Source organism: Onychostruthus taczanowskii, unplaced genomic scaffold (assembly GCF_017590055.1).
Source record: "Onychostruthus taczanowskii isolate IOZ18803 unplaced genomic scaffold, ASM1759005v1 scaffold25, whole genome shotgun sequence".
Taxonomy (NCBI): domain Eukaryota; kingdom Metazoa; phylum Chordata; class Aves; order Passeriformes; family Passeridae; genus Onychostruthus; species Onychostruthus taczanowskii.
In genome coordinates this window covers 6,704,221-6,725,213 of record NW_024499796.1, presented here as the reverse complement: position 1 = coordinate 6,725,213, position 20,993 = coordinate 6,704,221, and the positions used below count along the sequence as shown (strand labels likewise).

The 20,993-nt window shown below is 44.9% G+C and overlaps 1 protein-coding gene across 5 annotated transcripts in view; it reads left to right on the top strand.

Annotated features, from left to right (window-relative positions):
• Window positions 1-20,993, top strand: part of RAPGEF1 (Rap guanine nucleotide exchange factor 1) — an 84,810-nt gene that overhangs the window by 33,664 nt on the left and 30,153 nt on the right. For all 5 annotated transcript variants that reach the window (XM_041406412.1, XM_041406411.1, XM_041406409.1 and 2 more), the window contains exons 3-9: window positions 2,528-2,706; window positions 5,385-5,541; window positions 9,891-9,979; window positions 10,361-10,513; window positions 11,880-12,003; window positions 13,237-13,420; window positions 13,982-14,497. In XM_041406412.1, the coding sequence (XP_041262346.1) occupies window positions 2,528-2,706; window positions 5,385-5,541; window positions 9,891-9,979; window positions 10,361-10,513; window positions 11,880-12,003; window positions 13,237-13,420; window positions 13,982-14,497 (1,402 nt within the window). The remainder of the gene's footprint in view (window positions 1-2,527; window positions 2,707-5,384; window positions 5,542-9,890; window positions 9,980-10,360; window positions 10,514-11,879; window positions 12,004-13,236; window positions 13,421-13,981; window positions 14,498-20,993) is intronic.

Here is a 20,993-nt window from a genome sequence, read left to right as displayed (position 1 = left end):
GGGTGTTCTTTTCAGAACCTCCTTTTGTCCTCTGAACCCTGTCTGTGATTCTTATCCTGTTGTAGGAACAGGAGTGTCCTTCAGTGCTATATACAGACTTATGATAGGTTTTACACTGCCAAAATGTAAGGAAAAAAAGGATGATTCCAGCTTTTGTAATTGGGTGTATTCTGTACAGCTCACTGTGACCCTTTCTGGGTTAGCTATGTCTCATACATGATGCATTTGCAATTTGATTATTAAGGGAAAATTTCTGAAATCATCCAAAAACATCTATATGTGTCAGGCAGGGAGTGGGGAGGACATGCTGTTTTGCCTGAGTTGTAACTTTTTCCCATTTAATGCCCAAAAGAGAAATGGGTGGCTGCCCCATCCCTGGGAGTGTTCCAGGGCAGGTTGGACAGACTTGGGGCAGTCTGGTCTGGTGGAACCTGTGGCAGGGGTGGAATGAGATGAGATTTAAGGTCCCTTCCAACCCAAACCATTCCATGGTTCTGTGCACACCTACATATGCTACCTTTGGACCTTGGAAGAGGATTCATTACAAAGTGCTCCTGGGGAATGTCACCCAAAGGACTAGCAGGGGAAAAAAAAATAAAAAAAAAGAAAAAAAAGGGCTGTGTCCCAGACAGTGTCCGGTGGCTGGATTCACATCCCTTGGTGTGCTCAGCGGAAGGATTTGTGTTTCCAGTTGTCATTCTCAGCCCTGAACTCTGTCAGGCCCATCCCTTCTGTGCACCAGGAGAGTGTTTAAGCTATTAAGTCACAAGCCTTTCTACAGGAAACAGTTGTTGAATGAAACCCATAAACAGCCATGGGAGCAGGAACTGCAGTCCGCATTTTTTCACTTCTGTTTGAGAGCTTTGACTGCTGGACCATAGTCATGCTTACCCAGGGAATTTACAGACTCTCTGGTCCCTAAAATGTGTGATCATTTTGTATGAAGTGCAAAATCTTGAAGAGGCCAAGGCTCTCCATAGATTAATGGTTGGACTCAATGATCCTGGAGGTCATTTCCAACCTAAATGTTTTTAAGATTCTGTATCCTGGAATAAACTCTGCAGTGGTGAGGGCACATCCCTGCAGAATGGGAAATGTCATTTTTTATCCCAGTGAGTTGCCAGGCTGCTCCTTAGCAAGGCAGTTCAGGGCACTGTGGGCTGTAGATCAGAACTTGAGGTTCCTGGCAAGAAGTGTTGTCCAAAGGGGAAGCAGCAGCAGATTTTGGGCACTGCCCAGATGAGATGGAAAATGACAGGGTGGTTTGCAGTTCTTGGACTGGGACTTCGACTTCTGAAGTTGGAGCTAGATGGAACTTGGGATTCTAACCCTTTTATGCAACTGGCCCCAAATTACTAACCAGTGCTGCCTATAAATTGTTCTTCCTAAAACCTTTTGGGCTGCTGGCCTGATTTTGCAGAAAAGCAGCAGTTTAACAGCTGACAAGAACATGGGGAGGACACAATGCCCATAGGTCATTAATTCCTGAAGCTGAATTTACTGAGGAGATAATGGATGAAATCTGACTCTGCTAAGCTCTCTGCTCCTTTTCTAGCAGTGTTCAGTAGTTAATTTAAATCTCACTTAGAAACTACTTGTGGCATTAAAAGTCCTCCAGGCATACTGTTGTAAACTTTTAAAAAAGATCCCTGTCCAGAATGCCATTGAGGTATCATGTATCACTTCTGAATTCCCTCCTCTTGTGTTTGTGGTGGCACAGAAATTAGTGACCACAAGTCAGCTTTATTCCAGTGAATTGCTCCCTTCTGCAACATTCATTCACCAATGCCAAAACTTAGCTTTTACAGTTGGTCCTCATGGAAATTGTGTGAGTTCTCTTGTTCCAGCAGCATCACAAAATGATTTAGGTTGGAGGCTCATCAGAGTGGAGTTTATTTGGGTGTTCTCATGTATTTTACAAGGACATGTAGTAATTGGACAAGGGGTGTTGCCTTTAAATTGACAGAGGGCAGGGTTTAGTTTAGATATTAAGAATAAATTCTTCCCTGTGAGGGTGGTAAGGCCCTGGCAAAGGTTGCCCAGAACAATTTTGGCTGCCCCATCCCTGGAAGTGTCCCAGGTCAGGTTGGATGGGGCTTGGACAGCCTGGGATAGTGAAAGGTGTTCCTGCACATGGCAGGGCGGGGAGATGGGCTTTGAGGTCCCTTCCAACCCAAACCATTCAGGGAAATGTTTTTTCTTTCACTGTCCCAGGTTAGGGTATAGGTTTCAAAGCAGTGTCCTTGATGTCATCAGTGGTGCTAATCTTAGCCTAAAACTGATCAAGATCAGCCTTCAGTTTGGAATGCAGGTAATTCTGAAGGTTGAAGTGGGGGTGTAATCTTGCACTGACTATTCCTTTGAAAGAGTAGTAATTAAATTTAAAAGTGTTTGTGGTAAAAGGGGATTTTTCCACTCCTCCTGGAACACATCTCAGTGTCACCAAACTTTGGGTTTGTTAAAGGAACCCTACCCTTAAAAATACTGAAATTTTAACAAATCTCTCCTTTTCTTCCCCCCTCTTCAGAATGTATCATGGCTAGAGGAAAAGGAGAAGGAGGTTGTCAGTGCATTGCGCTACTTTAAGACTATTGTGGACAAAATGGCAATTGATAACAAAGTATTGGAGATGCTGCCAGGCTCAGCAAGTAAAGTGCTGGAAGCCATCCTGCCCTTGGTGCAAACTGACCCACGCATCCAGCAGAGGTGAGTTTCCTTCTTGGATTTTGGGACCATGACAGACCAACAGGCTCCTGCTGTATCTGAGGAGCCAGGTCCAGGAGAAGCTGGTGAAGTGACTCCTGTTGTTACTAATTACGTGGTGGTTTCAGACATCATTTAAAAGCAGATTCCCTGCTGTGAAGAAGCTCATGCCATGGAAAGATAAAGCAAATCAGGCTGCTTTGAGAGTGGAGGAAGGGATGGTTTTTAGCATTAACTTGGAAATTTATTGTTTTCCAGAGGGAGATTCTCTTCAGATGCTATTCCTGTTTCTGCAGTCCATGGTGGTATCCTAAAAGCTAACAAATCCAATAGCTTCACCTGAAAAAAGAGTTTATCTTCAGAGTAATCCTTTTTTGTGCTCAGTTTATCCACCCTGATATTACAGAAGTCTGAGCCTGCACTCTTAACTCCTTTTTTTGGATTTTGCTGGATCAGATACAGAAGTAAATAGATGCACTTCAGCAGATTAACCAGTCCAAGTTCATTCCTGCCTCACTCAACAGATTATTGTTTTATGTTTTAACAGATTATGTGTATTACGTTTTTACCAGTCAGGCAGTGGGTTTGAAGCCAGGAAAGAAGTAGGAATTTGCCAAAGCCAAGCTCAGCATGGTTTGTAAGAATTTGTGGTGTTGCCAAGCCACAGAGATATTGTTGGTGTTCATCCCATGGATGCTGGAGCAATTGATTTACAGAAAACAAACAAACATTGTTGAATAATACTGAAAGGGCAAAGTTAACACAGAGAAAAGCACAGAACCAAGCAGAGAAATGCAGGTGTTTGGTTCCTGAAATCCTGCCAGTTTTTGTGCTGTTCCTGTTTGTTTTCCCATTAAATATCTCCAATTTTTTTTTTTCTTCGAGATGCTTATTTCGGTGCTGGCACAGGGAAGGTTTTTAATGTAGTTGGGGTAGCACTGGGTGCCAAATACTTTGCACACAGAGATGCTCAGTTGTGTTTGGCCCCAGTGCTGAGGCCAGGGCTGCTCCTGGCAAAAGGAAGGAGGAGATGGGTGAGTATCAGACCTGTGCCTGGGACAGGTAAGATCCAGTTGAGGTTGGATCTCTTGAACCATAGTGAGCAAATCTGTTGGAATGGGAATGTCCTCTACACAGTGGTAAATTTCTCTTTCTGGAAACACTGTGCATTAAAGCACAGATCCCATGTCCATGCCCTGCCTTGCTTAGCCCCCCAAAAAACCCAAAAGGGGCTCTGGCTTTCTCAAAAAGCCATTTTCTTCTCTCCCTACCTGTGTACTTTTGTGGCAGGACACAAAGGAGTGACTCTGATGGCAAGAAAAGTGAGCAAGACTTGTGTCAGTGATGAAGAAAGCCCTACAATTTTTGCTGGACTTCTTTTTGCTTTAGGGGAAGCATTTGCATCAAGGAAAAGAGTAATTAAATCTTGCACAAAATGGGCTTTCAATTACTGCCTCTTTAGAAGGAAGCAGACTGAAGATTAATGGCAAAGAAATCAAAGCCTCAGAAAGAGATGGGGGAGGGCCCTGTTTAGGAAATATCTCCTACCAAGCTAATTTCATTTGAAATGAGAACAAATGGCAAGCAACAAACCTTAAAAAAAACCCCAAGCAACAACCAAACAATCAAGTCCTTACCATTGTTTGTATTCCCTGGTTGAAACTTGACAGTAGTTCTTTCCCCAAACCTCATTCACCTAAATAAATTCATTGGAGCTCGTGGGCTTGGTTCTTTTCTCACAGATAACGAAGTTATTGGACTTAAGCCAATGCAGAATGGATACCAGAGAGAAATGGGAAGATTTGGAACAACTTGTATCAGTAATGATTGCAAGATTACACCTTCTCTTATCTGTTTATGGTTTTGATGCAGTTTGAAATTGATTTAACGTGACAAAGAATTGCTGAAGCGTTGCCATCAGCAGTGCTGTTAACACACCTTGTTTAGTAATGAAGTCAGTGTTTTCAGAATGGCCAGGAAAATGCCTGGGAGCACTGTTGTTACAGTTAACTTTTATTTAAAGTTGTCATCCTTCCAAAACTCTTTTTTTTTTCCCCTTCAGAACAATAGATTCAATTCTGTTTCTCATTAAAAACAAAACAAAGCAACACCCTTCCTCTTTCAAACCTGAAATTCATTCAGTTCAGTTTCTCCAAAGAAGTAATTTTAATTACATGTTTTCAGGCATTATAAACAGTGAGGCAGTGATTTGTAAAGGAATGAATAGAGTCAGCTCTCAGTGGTCCAAGATGGTTTTGGGGAGAGCTAATAAGGAAGAAGGATAATACTGAAATAACATAGCTTAAACTTAAATGTAGGGCTTGAATACTTACTTTTAACACTGTAAAGCATAGGATGGAGCTGTAAATTAAGATGGAAAGATTTTTTTTTTTAGCATTAACCTGCATCCTAGATAATGCCTTCTGATACTTGAGAATGAGGTGTTGGTGGTTTGTACCTTCAAACTGTCATCATTGGGTGCTGGAAGACGGGAGAGCAGCTGCCCTGGAGGAGCAGCCTGAGCTTTGTCACCTGCTCAACACAAATTCTGAGTGTCAGAGAGCCAAGCAGTGAAATGCACAGTGTGAAACTCGCTCTCCTAACGTTTGATAACATCTCCAAAATTTCTTTTTGTTCTTTTTTTTTTTTTTTTCTCAACTGCTCCCTCTCCTGCTGTGCAGTTCTGCCATCTCATCCTGCTACAGCCGAGTGTACCAGAGCCTGGCCAACCTCATCCGCTGGTCTGACCAGGTGATGCTGGAGGGGGTGAATTCAGAGGACAAGGAGATGGTGACAACAGTGAAGGATGTCATAAAAGCTGTTCTGGATGGAGTCAAGGTACATGAGACATTGTAAATTTTAATAAAAAGAGCATATGATAATGTATTTTAGAAGAGACCTATGTAAACTAGACCTCTTCTAGCTAACCTCTTCTAGGTTTTTTAAGTGCAGGTAAAATATGAAGATCCTATTTCTGCTTTCAGTAAACTACCCCTTAAATCAACTGTTCCATAAGTTAAATGTTCCTCTTTGGAGTGCTGGTTAAAGACTAGCACAGTTTGGCTCTGAATATGAGCCTCTGGCATGCTCACCCTGGCATTTGGATGAATTGGAAGAAGCAATGGATCTTTCTTCAGTATTGCATTAAATTTTCAGCAAGTCATTCCCAGTCTCCCATGCAGATTACAAGACGTGGTTTGCACATTTTCTGTCTCAGCAAAATAAAATGAAAATGCTGCCTGTCAATGCCCACAGAGAATGAAAGACTCCAGCTCCATCTTCTAATAGAAATTTCAAGGGATTTGTCAGTGATACATCACCACTCTAAGCAGCTGGATTAGGGTGTGGAACAGGTGATGAGCTAAACTCAGTTTTCTGGAGATTAGTTTTACATTGCTAATGGAAACGTTTAACAGGAACCTTTGTATCCATTGTCAGACCTGCTTGTAGCATTCCCTCCCTGTTCCACCCTGGAAAAGCTGTGGGCTTTCCTCCTGCCTCCCTGGGAAGGTTCTTGTGCCCATTATTTCTGTGTCCCAGGCTGTCTCTGGGCTGATCACTCACCTGCCACAGCACTGTTGGTAAAATTTGGTTGATCTAGGCTTAGGGCACCAGTGGACAGACTGTCTAATCTCCTGGGAATCTCATTTTGGAAATTGTAGAGGAAGTTAAATCTCTTTCAAGGGCAGGGCTGAATTTAAAGGGGAATGTTTAAATCAACTACACAAGGAATGTTGGGATAGAATTTAAGAACTGCAGCAGGTGCTTTACCTGGAGTTATGTATCAGGAACCTTTCACTGTACTCAGAATCAGTTTTATTAAGTGGAGCCAAATGTAAAAATGAAGTGGATCTCCCAGGCTTTGACTGTCACATTTTCAGGTCTCTTGGTTTGGTGTCTGCATCATCTGGATATCTCTTTAATGTTACTCAAACACAGATGCTAAAATCTGCTATTACTTTATGAGCCTTTTAAATAAATATCTTTGAAACAAATCATTTCTAGCACCTAAAGAAGATGGATTTTCTAGGATTATTTTGCACAATATGCTCTTTAAGCTACACATTTTAAAAGTAAAGCTGGTCTTAAATTTGCACAGCGGGAGAGAGGAAAAGAGTTTAGCCTAAAATCTCAGCTGCTGTTAGTCTGGAATTCAGCAGCAATTTGGAGGATGTGAAAATCTGTGTGAAATGGTGAGTTATCACTGACTGAATCTGCCCAGTCCCAGGGAGAGATGTGTTATCCCCAGATCTGGAACAGAGCTGTGTGGTCTCATTGCAGGAGACTTGGACACACAACTTGGGAGTTCTTCTTTGACTTTAAGCAATATTTAAACCCTGGCTACCTGTTGTCTTTCAGCCAGAGCTGTGTCCTCTGCAGATGAGGGGATTGAAAAGGTTTTGGATGTCTGTTCATGAGCCAGCCCAGACTGGGAGCAGCATGGACATGTCCATGCCGTGCTGAGCCTGAGCTCTGCTCAGCACCACGGCTATATCAGTCTCTGCTTTGTTTTTAGACTGAGTTATTTTGGCCTTCCAGTTGGAGCTGGCTCATGTCTGGTCAGCCTTAGAACAGATGTGTGGCTGTCTGGGGAGATGGGAGAGTATTTGCCCATCAAGAGGTCAGCATTTGGAAGCAGCATGCTTTCACCTCCTGCACAGCCAAGGAACAGGGTTTATTTTAGAAAGACCAAGCCACATTTGGTGGAAGCAGAACTGAGAAGATGGACACTTCTCTCAACAGCAGACCCTGTTTTGTTTTTCTGGCACATCACACAAGATCCACTTCCACATTTCAATGCTTACTTCTTTATTTTCAGAATTAAACATAAAGGAGACTCTTGTTCACCTCTGTTACTTGATATTTTGATCTCAGGTTTTAGGGCTTTGCTAGGCAGGAAAAAAAATCCTTGCTTTGATTACATAACTTCTCAAAAATCCATCTCATTGTGGAATTTTCAGCTTGCTGAAGTAGCATAGTTTGGAGAGAGGCTTTAATTATCTCTAATTACTGCTGCAGGAATCTCTTTCCTTGCTGATAAGGAATAGCATAATGTGCATCTGGCTCAGTTGTGTGCACATTACCTCTGTGTGTATGCTAAAGATTTTGGCTTGATTTCCAAATGCTAGTTCTCATCTGGGGATAGCAGAGAGGAGAGACATTGAGGGCCTGGTGATGTTTGTCAAAGTTGGAAGGGAAAGTGATCCTCTCAGTCATTACAGTCATCTGTTGGTGTCTCCACTGGAAGGTGCTTTGGGTTTTTTTCCCCCAGTCCCAATGGTTTGAATAATTCTGAAGATACTTTTGAGCCAAATTGAATTGGTTTTCTCCCATTTTAACCTGCATTCCCCATGGGGTAGACAATTTTGTGTCCATTATGACTGGCAAAATAGGAAAACTGAGCACTTCAGCCCTGAGGGCTCCTCAGTGCTGCTGTGGCACAGCCACCACCACAGTCTGCACTGTTGGCCTGGCTTTGGTTTAAGGTGGTAAAGAATGGTCAGGAAATGGAAACATTACATTTTCCCTTCCATAGCCTTCTCAGGGGAATGTTTAAGGAGCATTTTGGCTTTTGGTCTGAATGCCCATAGATTTTATTTCCCATTGTGCTCCTGCGTGTTTGCAGTCCTCACTGGCCACCACCCCAGAGGCCCACAGGGTCCACCCCGAGTCTGCTAAAGTCATGAGGGTCTCCAAAAACCTTTCAGCAGTGGAATTTTGCCCAGAGGGCAAAAAAGGTAGCAATCCATTGAGTCATCACTCAGCCCCATGATGCCAAATGCAGCCAAGAGTCGAGTGATGTTACTCATCAGGACACTTCTCAGAACACACTGTTCCTCAGCAGGGCTCTCTGTCCCAGCAGGGACATCTTCATAGTTTTAGTCCCCATGGACATCTGTTTGTGCTCCCTCTTCCTCCCCCCTGTGTGGGATGTTCCAGGACAGCTTGTGGAGAGCTGAGTTTTTGGGTAACACAGGGTATGTTCTGTTGGAGCACCAGCTCACAGCAGGAGTGTAAGTAGAGCATGGAGTCCTGAGTCAGCTGGTGGACACTTGGGTGGTTTTGCACCTTATTCCTCTTGTTGTGTGTGTGTTAACCCATGGAATTTCAGCTTTCAGTAGAGCCTTGTGTTAAAGTGCCAGAACTGGAGTATTTTCCTTGCTCAGAGGGACGATGGCAGTGACATCCCAGTTGCAGCTACTGCACTGAGAGAGCAATGCCAGTTGTTTCCAAGCTCCACAGACAAGGACACAAAGATGAAACTGGAATGATGACACTGTACTTCAGGCTGCTTTAAAATAAATAAAATTAAAATTGATCCCTTAGAGTTTCCTTTGTGTAATATGCTGGGAAGCCAATAGTGGCAGGAAGCCCTGCCAGTTTTCCAGCCTGCCTGTAAGAGGGGCATGTGTTTGTGTCTGTAGCAGGAGATCTATTTGTCAGCCATCCATAAAATGTTCTCTCTGTCTTTCTGGCGTGAATGATTGTTGCTTTGACTGCTGGCAGACTTAGAGTTCAGGATTATCATGCCCTTATCTCTTTATCCAGAGCCTTATCTGCCTATAAGAGATACACTACAGTAGCTTCTTGAATGATTAAGTCTTCTATTGCTAATGTGTTAAAAGGTGGCTTCAGGGGAAGCAGGCCTTTTAATGAAGGTGTTCTCTGTTTAATTTTTGGTTGGGCATTTTACAGAAAATTTGCTTTTTGAAACAAATACATTCTTATTTATAAAATAGAAAGCAATTATTTAATGTTGGTTTTGGCTAGATGAAGTACTGCACTGGGTAAGAATGTTTTTTACTTAGATCTATGAATGTAAAGCCAATTTACCGTTATCTAGGGTGTTGTGTGGACTGGAACACATTTGTGAGACAGAGGAAAGAGGAAACGTAGCAAAAAGACACACGTGGGTTTGTGCAGAATCCCCATACAGTCAGGGTAATGAACTTCACTCAAATACTGCCAAAACTTCCTCTGGGTGCAGGCTGCTCCTTAGCAGCTGTTCTGCATCATTTGTGTGGCTCTGGACCAGACTTAAACCCAGCTCAGCTCTCTCTGTGTCCACACCATCATAAACCATAACCAAGAATTTACTGCAATAGCATCTCTTTGTATTCTGGGATGTTTGAGTGCAGCATTCAGCAAATAGTAATTATTCTCTTTTTCTTCTCTCCATCCATCAGGAGCTGGTCAGACTCACGATTGAAAAGCAGGAGCATCCCTCTCCCACAAGCCCAGTTAAACCCAGTTTACCAGCATGTAAATCTGACAGGTGGGTCACTGATTTCTTCTGTGGGCAGGACTGATATAGAAGGGATGATTTCTGACTGCTGATAGTTGAGTTAAATCATTCAGCTGTTCTTCACAGGGGGGTTGTGTAGTGTTCTTTACGTAGCCCCCATCCATTTCAGTAGGATCACTAAAAGAAAATATGCTATGATAGGAAAGACAGCAAAATCTGGCAGTAAAACAACCTTTGAGTCACATGCACACTGAGCTCTGCATTTACATGGAATTCCACCTGCAGATGCAAATTCTGCCTTCTGCTCTAGGTGTCTGTCTGATAGCACATGATTTAAAATAGGTTTGAATCTGTCAGGGCTGTGTTCCAGCTGTGGTTTATGATCTACAATCTGTGTTTTGCATGTTGCAGCCCTTCAGAACTTCCCCTTACAGACCGAGAAATGGAGATCCTCAACAAAACAACAAATATGACTCAATCCAACGAGCTGCTGACTGACTCCATGGATGAAGAAGTTGCACCTCCCAAACCCCCTCTGCCCAGCATTCGTGTGGCAGAGAACAGGTAATTCTGCCCAGCCAGCTGACCAAAGAGCACCAGTGCCTCTTAACAGCCTGCTGGTTTTTAAACAACCTTGCAAAATGTGCACAATAGAGGAGGGTTAGTGTTGCTTTTGAATTTCCAGTCCTCCAGAGCAGTTTTTCTCTGCTCCTGGACTCTGTGTTCTGTCTCTTTTTTTTTTTTTTTGTGTCTTTTTCTTTCCTTCTTTTTATGTGAGGATAGTGCCATGCCCTGATATCCACGTGTGAGAGGCATCACATAAATCTGTAAAAACCTTACATAAAACTGTTTTCCACACTGTCCAAGTGTCTTGGGCTGCTGTATCCCATGGGAAATGTTCCTTTAACCTCAGGGGGCAGTTACCAATCTGTCCTGCACAGCCAGGTTGTTCACCTTTGCCTGTCAGCTTAAGAGTGAAAGCCAAGAGTGTGTGAAAAAAAACCTTGTGCTTGGTTGTTCTTACCCTGTTCTAAGAGTAACCACATGAAAGTTTCTGTGTTCTATTTTGAGAAGGAAGAGAAAACCCCCAATTTGCAGGTTTGTGTGTTTGTGTGTGTGTTGTTTTTCTTCTCTAGTACTGGTGCTAATGGCTCGTGTGAAAAATACGTGTTGTGGCAATTTGAAAATGCAGCATTGAGGGCTGTGGCTGAGAAAAAGAATCACATTTCTATGTATTTTATGAATTCTCAAAGGTTATATAAAAATTTCGTGGTATGTTCCAAGAACAGACTATGTGTGCTCTTGGGAACTTCTCAGGCTTGATGACTACCAGAATTACGTGTCATTAGAAGCAAAAACTAAAAGTCAAAGGGTTAAACTCTCACAAGTTACTGTAAGTGTGGGTCTGACACAGATTCATGCCAAAACAGGGGGGCCTCAGTGCACAGTGAGAGCAGCTCTGACCCTTTTGTTCCCTGAAGTTCACCAAGAAAGCAGAGACCAAAAAAGATAATTTTCCTGTCCTGTAAATCTGTGAAACTTTGATCTGAAATTTTTTCAGATCTGTAAGGTTTGAGGAGGGGGAGGGACTTCTGTGAATGGAAACAATATTTGGGTCAACCAAAAGCATTTAATTTGGATTTTCACTGCTTTATTAAGGAATAATTACCATGCTAATTAGCTCCATTAAAAATACTTTTTGCAACAGCATTTGTTTTTGTTTGAGAAATACCAGCCTTAAAAAATAAATCACTTAACAGGCACTTACCTGTGAGAGTATTCTTAAATCGATATTTTTAGTGGATACATTTTGCTGAATAGCTCCTGGCTGACAACAGCTTTATGGAAAACATCTTGTGAAGCCTCTGAAAATCTTTTTTTTTTTTTCTGGAAGAGTGATGGAAACATCAATTCCTGTTGTGTCTTGCAGCCCTCCACCAGCACTGCCCCCTAAAAAACGTCAGTCGGCACCTTCCCCCACCAGAGTGGCTGTTGTGGCCCCCATGAGCAGAGCTACCAGTGGGTCCAGTTTACCTGTTGGGATCAACAGACAGGTAATGGCATAACCCCTTTGTGAAAGCCAAGGGAAGCGTGCTGTGAGCTGGAGGAAAAGCTCAGGGAGATGCTGAGAGCTGCAGGTCCCTGCTTGTCCCGAGCAGCCCAGCACAGGCAGCCTGCAGTGGGAGTGGCAGTGGCAGCAACAGCAGTGTCATAAATAATGTGGACAGCATAATTTATTTTTTTTTACAGTGGTGTTGTGTTTAATTAACAAATTGCTACAAACTTTGTTGCCTTGAGGGGTGGCAGAGTGTGAGGATGGGAGTGGCTGAGTGTTGCCATGTCCAATAGACCAGGGGACAGCAGCTGGCTGGGCTCCCTGAGGTCTCACCAGGGTTTACTCTGAGTGAGATCACAAGTCTCTCTTCATCCAGTCGCAATTTAAAACATCTTTTAACTCAAGCAGTAGTTTGAGCTGCTGCTCTGACCGCTCCTGGTGCTTTGGGGAAATTTGTACATTTTCTGGTAGAAAAATGGGAAAGTTGTATGCGTGTTAATCACATTCCATTTCTTGTGCTTGTCTGGGGTTTATGAGGTTGTAAATGGCTGGGTTTCTTTACCCATTCAGGAACTTATTAGCTCAGCAGTGAGGACCTGAATCGTATCAAATTGCACAAAAATCAAATCTTGTCCTCATCCCCAAAGCCTCAGCTGTGGCTTAGGGAGCCTCTACAGTCATTTGGCTGACTCAGATAAAGCTGTGGCCACTCTTCAGTTGAAGCTACAGCCACACTAAGGTTGTTCTGAAGACTGGGAATAGTGAGGGGTTCAGTCATAGGTTAATAAGCTTGAGGTGATTTCTGAAATGGGACCATAGCCATAGGCACAGAAAGTTGTATCTCACTGTAATTTATTTTCCCTTTGCATGCACCTGAGGTAACCAAGTATTTGCTAAAGGCCCAGGTATGTCATGAGAGATCTTGCAGTGTCATTCCCTTGTCTCAGTGTCGTGACAGTCATCAGACACACATAGCTGTGAAGAGCTTGGTCATCTCAGCATCTGTAGGGTCCAGTGTGGGCCACAGCAAGAGCACACAGAGCTCCCTGGCATGGGCTGTTCACCACATCAGAGAGTTTCTGTGTTGTCCCTGAGCTTAGAGAGAGCCAGCAGCACTGATCCTGTCCCCTCCTGTGAGGTCTTTGCTCCTGGAGCTGCATCTTCCTCACTAGCGAGCTGCCAAGAGTGACGGTGATTTGATGGTTTTTATTTTTTTATTTTTGTCCTGCAGGATTTTGATGTTGACTGCTATGCCCAGAGGAGGCTGTCAGGTGGAAGCCACTCCTACGGGGGGGAGTCTCCTCGGCTCTCTCCGTGCAGCAGCATTGGCAAGCTGAGCAAGTCTGACGAGCAGCTCTCCTCCCTGGACCGCGACAGCGGGCAGTGCTCCCGCAACACAAGCTGTGAAACCCTGGGTAAGAGGGGCTGCTGGGGCCCTGTCCTGTGCCCTGGGAGCTGAGCTGCAGGAGGTGATGTAGGAAATGCACTGCACTTGCAGCTGCTGTCTTGGAGTTGCTGCAGGCGGTTCAGTGCAGGGCTGTTCTGTCAGACAGGAAAAAGCCCAGGGGAATGTGTTTGCCTTGCTGTAGGTGATGGTTCTCAAACTCAATTCAGCTCTCAAGTGGAATGTTTTCTTCATTTCAGCCCTGTCTGCAGGAATTACAGTCCTGGTAGACTAAAGCAGTGTGGTTTCTACATGCTAGGAAAGAAAATAAAAATATAAGTATGACACAAATTATGTCTGCAGATGTCTGCCTGTTGAATTTTCGTTATTTGTTTGCTAGTGTAAAGAATTAATTATGAGTTGTATGAAGTCTGGATGTTACAGAAGGTGTAAAAAGATGGTCCCAGCTGCAAGGAAGTTTCACTCTGATTAAAATGAGCTGATTAATTACCTGATAGAATGGGAGGGACAGAACTGAGAAGGTCTAAACAGTAAAAGAGAGAAACTAATACATCATCCTCTATTTACCCAGATCAATCGGATCACTATGATCCAGACTATGAATTCCTGCAGCAGGACCTCTCCAACACTGACCAGATACCTCCTCAGGGGCCCAGTGTCCTCAGCCCACTGCCAGAGTCCTTGGGCGAGTCTGGCTCCCCTTTCCATGGACATGCTTTCCAGCTCCCGCAGGGCACCTCTCCTCCACTGGAATTCTGCAACCTCTCAGGAGCAGCACAGCCAACAGAGACTCCCCCAGCTTTACCAGAGAAGAAGAGGAGGAGTGCAGCCTCCCAGACTTCAGATAGCTCGGGCTGCAGGGTGTCCTACGAGAGGCACCCGTCCCAGTACGACAACATCTCCGAGGACGACCTGCACAACGCCGTGGTTGTCCCCTCCATGCCCTTCACGCCCTTTGCTGCTGTTCTGCCTTTCCAGCAGGGAAACTCTTCAGCACCAGTGGAATTCATTGCTGATTTTGCTGCTCCAGATTCGAACAGTGACCCAGAAAAGCCGCCACCTCTGCCAGAGAAGAAAAGCAAACACAGTAAGCGAGTTCCTGTTTGGGTTTTATTTTTTTACCTTGCAGTTGTCACACCCCTGATCATCACTAAGTAATGGTGATCATGGTGATGCTGTTATTTGTGTCTGAGTGTCAAAAGCAGTTGGTCAATGTCAAAGACGTGGAGGGGAAATCTCAGTGCTGTGGTGGGCAGGGAGTGATTCCTGGGGCCACGATCGATCCAGGCCCAGGGGATCTGGAATCACACAGCATCTTCATTACTGTAGTGAGACCATGTTACTTCTCTGTTCACCTGAACGTGAGTCTTTGAGGCACTCTGCCTTGCAGATCTTTCTGGTCTGTCCTCTGTTTTTAAGTCAGTTCCCTCCCCCCTTCCCCAATTCCCCAGTTCCCACTGCAGGGGAGAGTTGGGTCCTCTCCAGGAGCTCGGAGAAAGGACTGCTTTTCTGTCCAAAACCCAGCCTTGCCAGAGCAGTTCCTTGGCAATGGGAGCACAGTCACCCACATAGCTGTGCAAGACAACACTATTAACTAGACTCCAGTACTGCTGTTTTGCTACAGGATCTCATTTCCTTTGGATGCCTGAGAATTTCCCACATCATTAAAACAAGCAGCCTCTAAAAGCAAAAGCTCCTGTCCCCAGCCAGACTCCTGGCACACCAGGGCTGACCACATCTCAAGCTGACGACCTTCTTCTGATTTCCTTAATGTTCATGGCTGAAAAATGTCAAACCTCTTGCCAAACAGGCAGCCACAGTGCTGTGCCAGGGAAGGCTGTGGACTACACAGTGAGATCCAGCAGATATTGCTTTACTGGTCACTGGCTGGCTTTGCAGCTGTGTGTTGCTTGAGGAGGTAATGTATACAAGATCTGGAGGAAGAGCATTACACTGCATGGCTGGCAGCCCGAGAGAAGAGCTGATTTCAAAGAGCTGAGTTGGCCTTCTGGCTCCTTTCTGCAGTTTATAGACTTCTCACTGAGGATAGTTTTTGTCCAGAGAGGTTGTGGACTCCCTGTCCCTGGAGGTGTTCCAGGACAGGCTGGATGGGACTCAGAGCAACCTGGCCTAGTGGAAGGTGTCCCTGCCCATGGCAGGGGGGTTGAAACTGGATATCTTTAAGGTGCCTTCCAACCCAAACCAGTGTAAGATGCTGAAATTCTATGGATAAGGTGGGAGTAAGAGGGGTGTGTGGTGTAAGGGTGTGTTCTCTCCGTTCCTATGCAGTGCACTCTGCCAGTCACTTCTTTAAAATTATGCCTTGTGTAAAAGCATTTCCATTATCCCTAAGTGACCAGTCCACGTGAGTTACCCTCAGGGATTTTACTCAGAGCACAAGGCTTGACCCACCTGAAAGTGAGGGTCATCCAAGTGTCCCCTTATGCAGGAGATCTCTTTGTTCCTCTCTGGTAATCAAGCAGTTAAAGACAGTAAAATCAGCTAAAAAACAGGCTGAGATGGTTGTTTGTGGACAACAGAGAGGAAACAAATGGGCACAGGCAAAGGTGTTACAGCTTGTGCTGTTCAAAATCCTCTTCTGAAGTGTGAGCTGCCAGGGGCTGTGATGCAGAGCACGTTAGTGCAGGATCAGATCCTTGAGGAATGGCTGTTACACCACTCAGGCTGGGATGGAGGCAGGGAAATGCACCTCTGTGCACGTAGGCAGCTTCAGTGGAGGGGAGATTCCTGAGTGGATCTTGGGTGAGAGGAAGTTTGACGTTTGAAAGAGAGATCTGAGGTGTTTGCTTGTGTCTTTAAGCCCCATGTCTTTGTTTTCTGGTATCACACAAGATGCCAAAGAGTTGACAACAAGTTTAAAAGCAATCTGCAGTATTGCTTGAGCACAACTTTAACCTCAGTACCAAGACCTTGTGTGAATTTTCTTTGATGTTGGATTAGAGTTAATTGTAATCTGGCACTATCAGAAATCTTGTGAGTATTGATCAGATTGCATTGTTAGGAGAGGTAGGAGCTGTTACATGATGTGTTGTCAACTCTGATATTTGGTAAAGCATCCTTGCTACAAAACTTGTAGGTAGTCCTGGGCCTGATACCTGACCACTGCAAATTTTTTAGTTGCATTTGTATGACACTGAGAACTTGTTTTAAGTTGTTTTTACTCCACAGTATATCACACCATGGATTTGTGGTTGCTAGTTTTACTTTTTCAGCGTTTAAAAGTCCAGTCAAACATTACTCAGCCTCTGTGGTGACACCCAGGATATTTTTTGCCCAGAGGCTGATGCATGTAGATATTCTTGTGTAATCACCCAGGGCTGCTTCCACAACCTCAACAAGCTCCTGGGATCTGGAGGAGATGCATGGATTCGTTAAAAAGATCCAGAGCTCACACAGATGGGACTTGGTTGTAGTGCTTTTGTTGTGGGTGATCTTTTGCTAGCTGGCAGTAAGTGTTACAGCAGAGACACTGGTGGTCTTTACTGGTAATACGCAGAAGATCTGCTTGAGTTAACCTTGTGTATTGCTGTGAGCTGTGCTCAGAGGGACCTCCAAGAGTTGACTTCTGTATAATTTAAACAGAGGAGTGATAGGGCTTTTAGTCTGGCATGAGTTATGGTTATTTTACTGTGCTGTAGGAGCACATGTTACTGTGCTAAGGGCAAATTACTCCAGACTTCTGCTTGAGCACCAGCATCGTGCTCCTGCTGAACAAGACACAGACACGGAACAGCTTCTGCCATTAAGAGCCCAGAGTCAGAAATAACAAGATCCTTTCCCCAAACAGCTTGGAAACTACTGGTGAGGCACTTATTCATGTTTCCCTCCCTGTCAGTGGGAACAAAACGCAGCCCAGTGCCCAGTGAGCAGCTGGTATTTAACTGCAGGAGCCACGCTGAGGGCAGGCTGGGCTCAGCCAGCGGATAATGCCAGCTCTGTGAGGAGCAGCTCTCCTCCCAGAGGTGACAGCAGCCACTGCCTCATTGACCTTGACTTCTCCAGTGAGTTGCTGTGTGGTATAGCTTAAGAATGTCCATTATTTTGGCTCTTGCCCATGTACACAAATCCGTTGTGCCTGTGCAGGGCCCAGCTGCCAACAGCGCCAGGGTTGGGCTGGGCTGTCAGGGAGCCCTCCAGGGGGATGCTCACCTTATTGCAGGTGTGCCTTAGTGCTGATCATCTCCTAATAACCCCTTTGGACTCCAGCAACCTCTGGTCCTCTCCTGCAGATGAGTATTGCTTCCAGGAGAGCTGGCCCTGGGAGAGCAGTACCTGTGATTTCTGCCATATGGGCAGAACTGGTGTGTGCTGGAAATCCCTGAGCAGCTTTAGCTCCTTCAGAAATGACAGCCAAGGCACTGCAAGCAGATTGCTGGGAAGGTGTTCTAGCCTCAGTCTGAGATTTCATGTTTTTTTTAATTTCACATATTTTCTGTCTGGGTTAAGAACTGACATAAACTGGGCATGTGGTGGGAGAGGTTTCTCTCTCACGCCTCCCTTCTCTCCCGGGGTGCTGCCTTGAGACTGTCACTCCACCCCAGCTGCTCACTGGGGAGTTGCAGCCCCCATCCCTCCCTCTGCACAGTTGCTGCAGGGCGTGCAGCCTGAGCTGAGCTGCTGATGTAATTTCCCATCTGCTTTTAAATTTCTGCCTTGTTAAAAACCACAGTGGAGAGAGGGAGAGAAGACCCTTTGCAATCAGGAGTCACGGGAGTGCTCTTGCTCTCTTACTCTCCTGTTCAAGATTGGCAGGATTTTAACAATGCCTATTTTGATTTGCACTCTGCAGTGCCAGGTTTGTATTTCACCATCCCAACTGTTTTTCACTTTGCCTAAAAACAAAGATGACAAAGTAGAGGCAGAGACATGCTCACCTGCCCAGGACTAGTTGTAACAAGCCAGGCAGGGGAGCTGCCATGACAATGGGATGCATTAGCCCCATAAAGAGCTGAGATAAAAGAGTTCTTCATTATTCCCTTGCAGATTGAGTTAAGGCTCGACAGCATTCAGGCTCACTGCCCTGAGTTGCAGTGATTTAATTTTACACAAGTGTCTGCTGTGGTGCCCTTTTCACCAGCACTTCTGAGCTGTGGTGTCATTGCAGTGTTTGGTGCTGTTCCAGGAGCTCACAGCTCTGGATCCCCAGTGGTGTCTGCAGGTCTGGGTGTTCAGTGAAGCACTGCTTTTGTAGGTGACTCAACACCAAGGCTTGGTCTGGATTCAGCAGTGTCTGCTGCATTATGCCAGCACTGCCAGGCCTGCCTTCTTGGCTTTTGTCCTGCTCAGCTGATGAGCTCTCAAAATGTGGTCTTTCCCTCGAGCTCTTGTCCTCTGCACTTCTGCAAGGACTCCTGATCCTTAGTTCAGTTTTGCTGCTAGAGAAATATCTTTCATAAGCCTTCTTTAGATCTTGTCCCCTGAAGCTGCTGTGTGATACCAGGGCATTTTCCAGGGCACAGGAGCACCTTAGCCAACTGAATCACTGATACTTGAAAAGACTATTTTAGCAATTCTGTATTTCCTGCACCATGATTCCAAATCAGACAGTATTTCCAGAACATGCTTCTTTTCACTGTAAGGTTGTTCTGGGAAGGAGCAGGGAGTCTGAGGGAGCAAGAGGAGCAAGGCTCAGGTGGCAGGGAGAGCTGGAGGTCAGAATTGCAGCAGCTTTGGCAGAGCTGTGCAGGACTGGCTGTACTGTAGGACATGAACAGGTTGTCCACTGGCAGGACTGTGGGGTCACAGGATGGGGACAGCAGGTGTTACCGGTCAGGACTGAAATCCATCAGCCCCATTTCCTGTGCTCCCATTGCCTCGACCTGGTTTTTTTCATTATTTCTTTTTTACTTTATTCTGTTTTTTTGGAAGAGGGTTATAATTCTTTTGGGGAAGGGCAGCTGTGTTAGCTCCATTTCTAAATGGAGTTTAAAATATTAGAGGAAATCTGAAAAAAGGTGCCCAAAACAGGTGCAAAGCAACTCCTTCCTGCTGACACTTTTGCAGGGCTGTATCCTGTTTAAAGGCTGGCCCAGGGGTCTGCCTTGGCAGGTGAACAGAGGACTTTGCCTTGCAGCCAGTGTGGGAACCAACTTCATGATGTGCAAATCCTGCATTGTGCTCGCTGTATTTATAGCTTTCACTGAAGTCATCCACTCCTTTCAGCTGTACAACTGAAATGCCAGCAGAAGATGAAAAATTGCCACCAAATGACCAGATTTACAAAAAGTAACAACTGCTTGTTTATTAGGAGGAAGGGAGGGATGATCACAGTGCCTTGTGCATGACAGCATGTTTACAAGAAGGCCTTGGTTAGTCCTTCCCATGACACTTAAGTACATCTGTTTCTCCTGCTTTCAGGTGTGCAGAAGGGGGTTCTTTCTTTGTTTTACATTATTCAGTACACTTCTGATCCTTAATAAATGGGGGCGGGTTTGTAGTAGTCTTTCTGTGGCACTGGATGTCATCCTCCCCCTCCAACACTAAAATATTGCAGCAGTAACTCATCCTCTGTCAAAGCTGCTTAGGCTCACCTCTGTGGGGTTTTTACAGATTTTGGAAGGAATATTGTACAAATGAAAAGGTCCTCTAGACAAGGTTTGATCCCATTTAAATTGCCATTGAGCCACATCTCACAAAAGCTTGTGAATCAGTTGAATTTGAAAATCTGAGATGGTAAGTTGCTTTAAAAAGGGATGGGAGCAAAGGGTGTTGGATTTGAGCTAAGGAGGTAGGAACACGTGGTCAGTGGCACTTTTAGAAGTGTTTTGTAAGTATTTTGTACCAGGATTGGCAGTGGCATTTAAAGAGCTGAGGGAGAGGCACACCCAGTCTCACAGCTAGGTGTTCTCTGATAACAGTTTTATCAGCTTGCTAGAATGGAGAAACTCTGCATGCCTCCTGCTTCTGGAAATCTTGCTGACTGCAGACATGAGACTTACTGTAGGCACAAGAATAATTACAGATTTATTGTCCAGGTTGCATTGTTACACTCCTAAAAAGCAGATTTAGGCTATTCTGGTGGTTTTGCTGACTTCCTGTTGAGGAATACTCTCAGAATTGCCATGGATTATGTGAGGATTTGGGTTAAGCATCAGTGAATGACACTTCTCGAGTTGCTGTTTGGAGACCTCACTGGTTCCAGAGTATTACCAGCTGTGTTTGTGGCCTGGGCTGGTGTTTGTCGTGTGCTGGCTGGCAGGATGGATATCTAGATTTGCAAGGTGCATGGCAGCTGTGGGTGGCCTTCTGAGGACAAGCAGCTGCCTGCTTATCAAAGCACGGGCGACTCAGAGGTTGGGAAGAGAGAATGATGCATCTGACTCCATCATCGGAATGCTAAAGAATTACTTTATTATTCTATACTATATACATTGCATCTAAACTGAATCTGCCTTGCACTCACCCTTGCTCACAACTGCACAGAGCTGCACTCATCTCTGATTCTCTCGTGACTGTCTCGTGACAGCCCAACACACACACAGCTCTTGGCCCTGATAGGCCAAGGGAACAAAAACATCCTCACTTCAGGTAAATCATCTCAGCATTGCATTCTACTTCAGCAC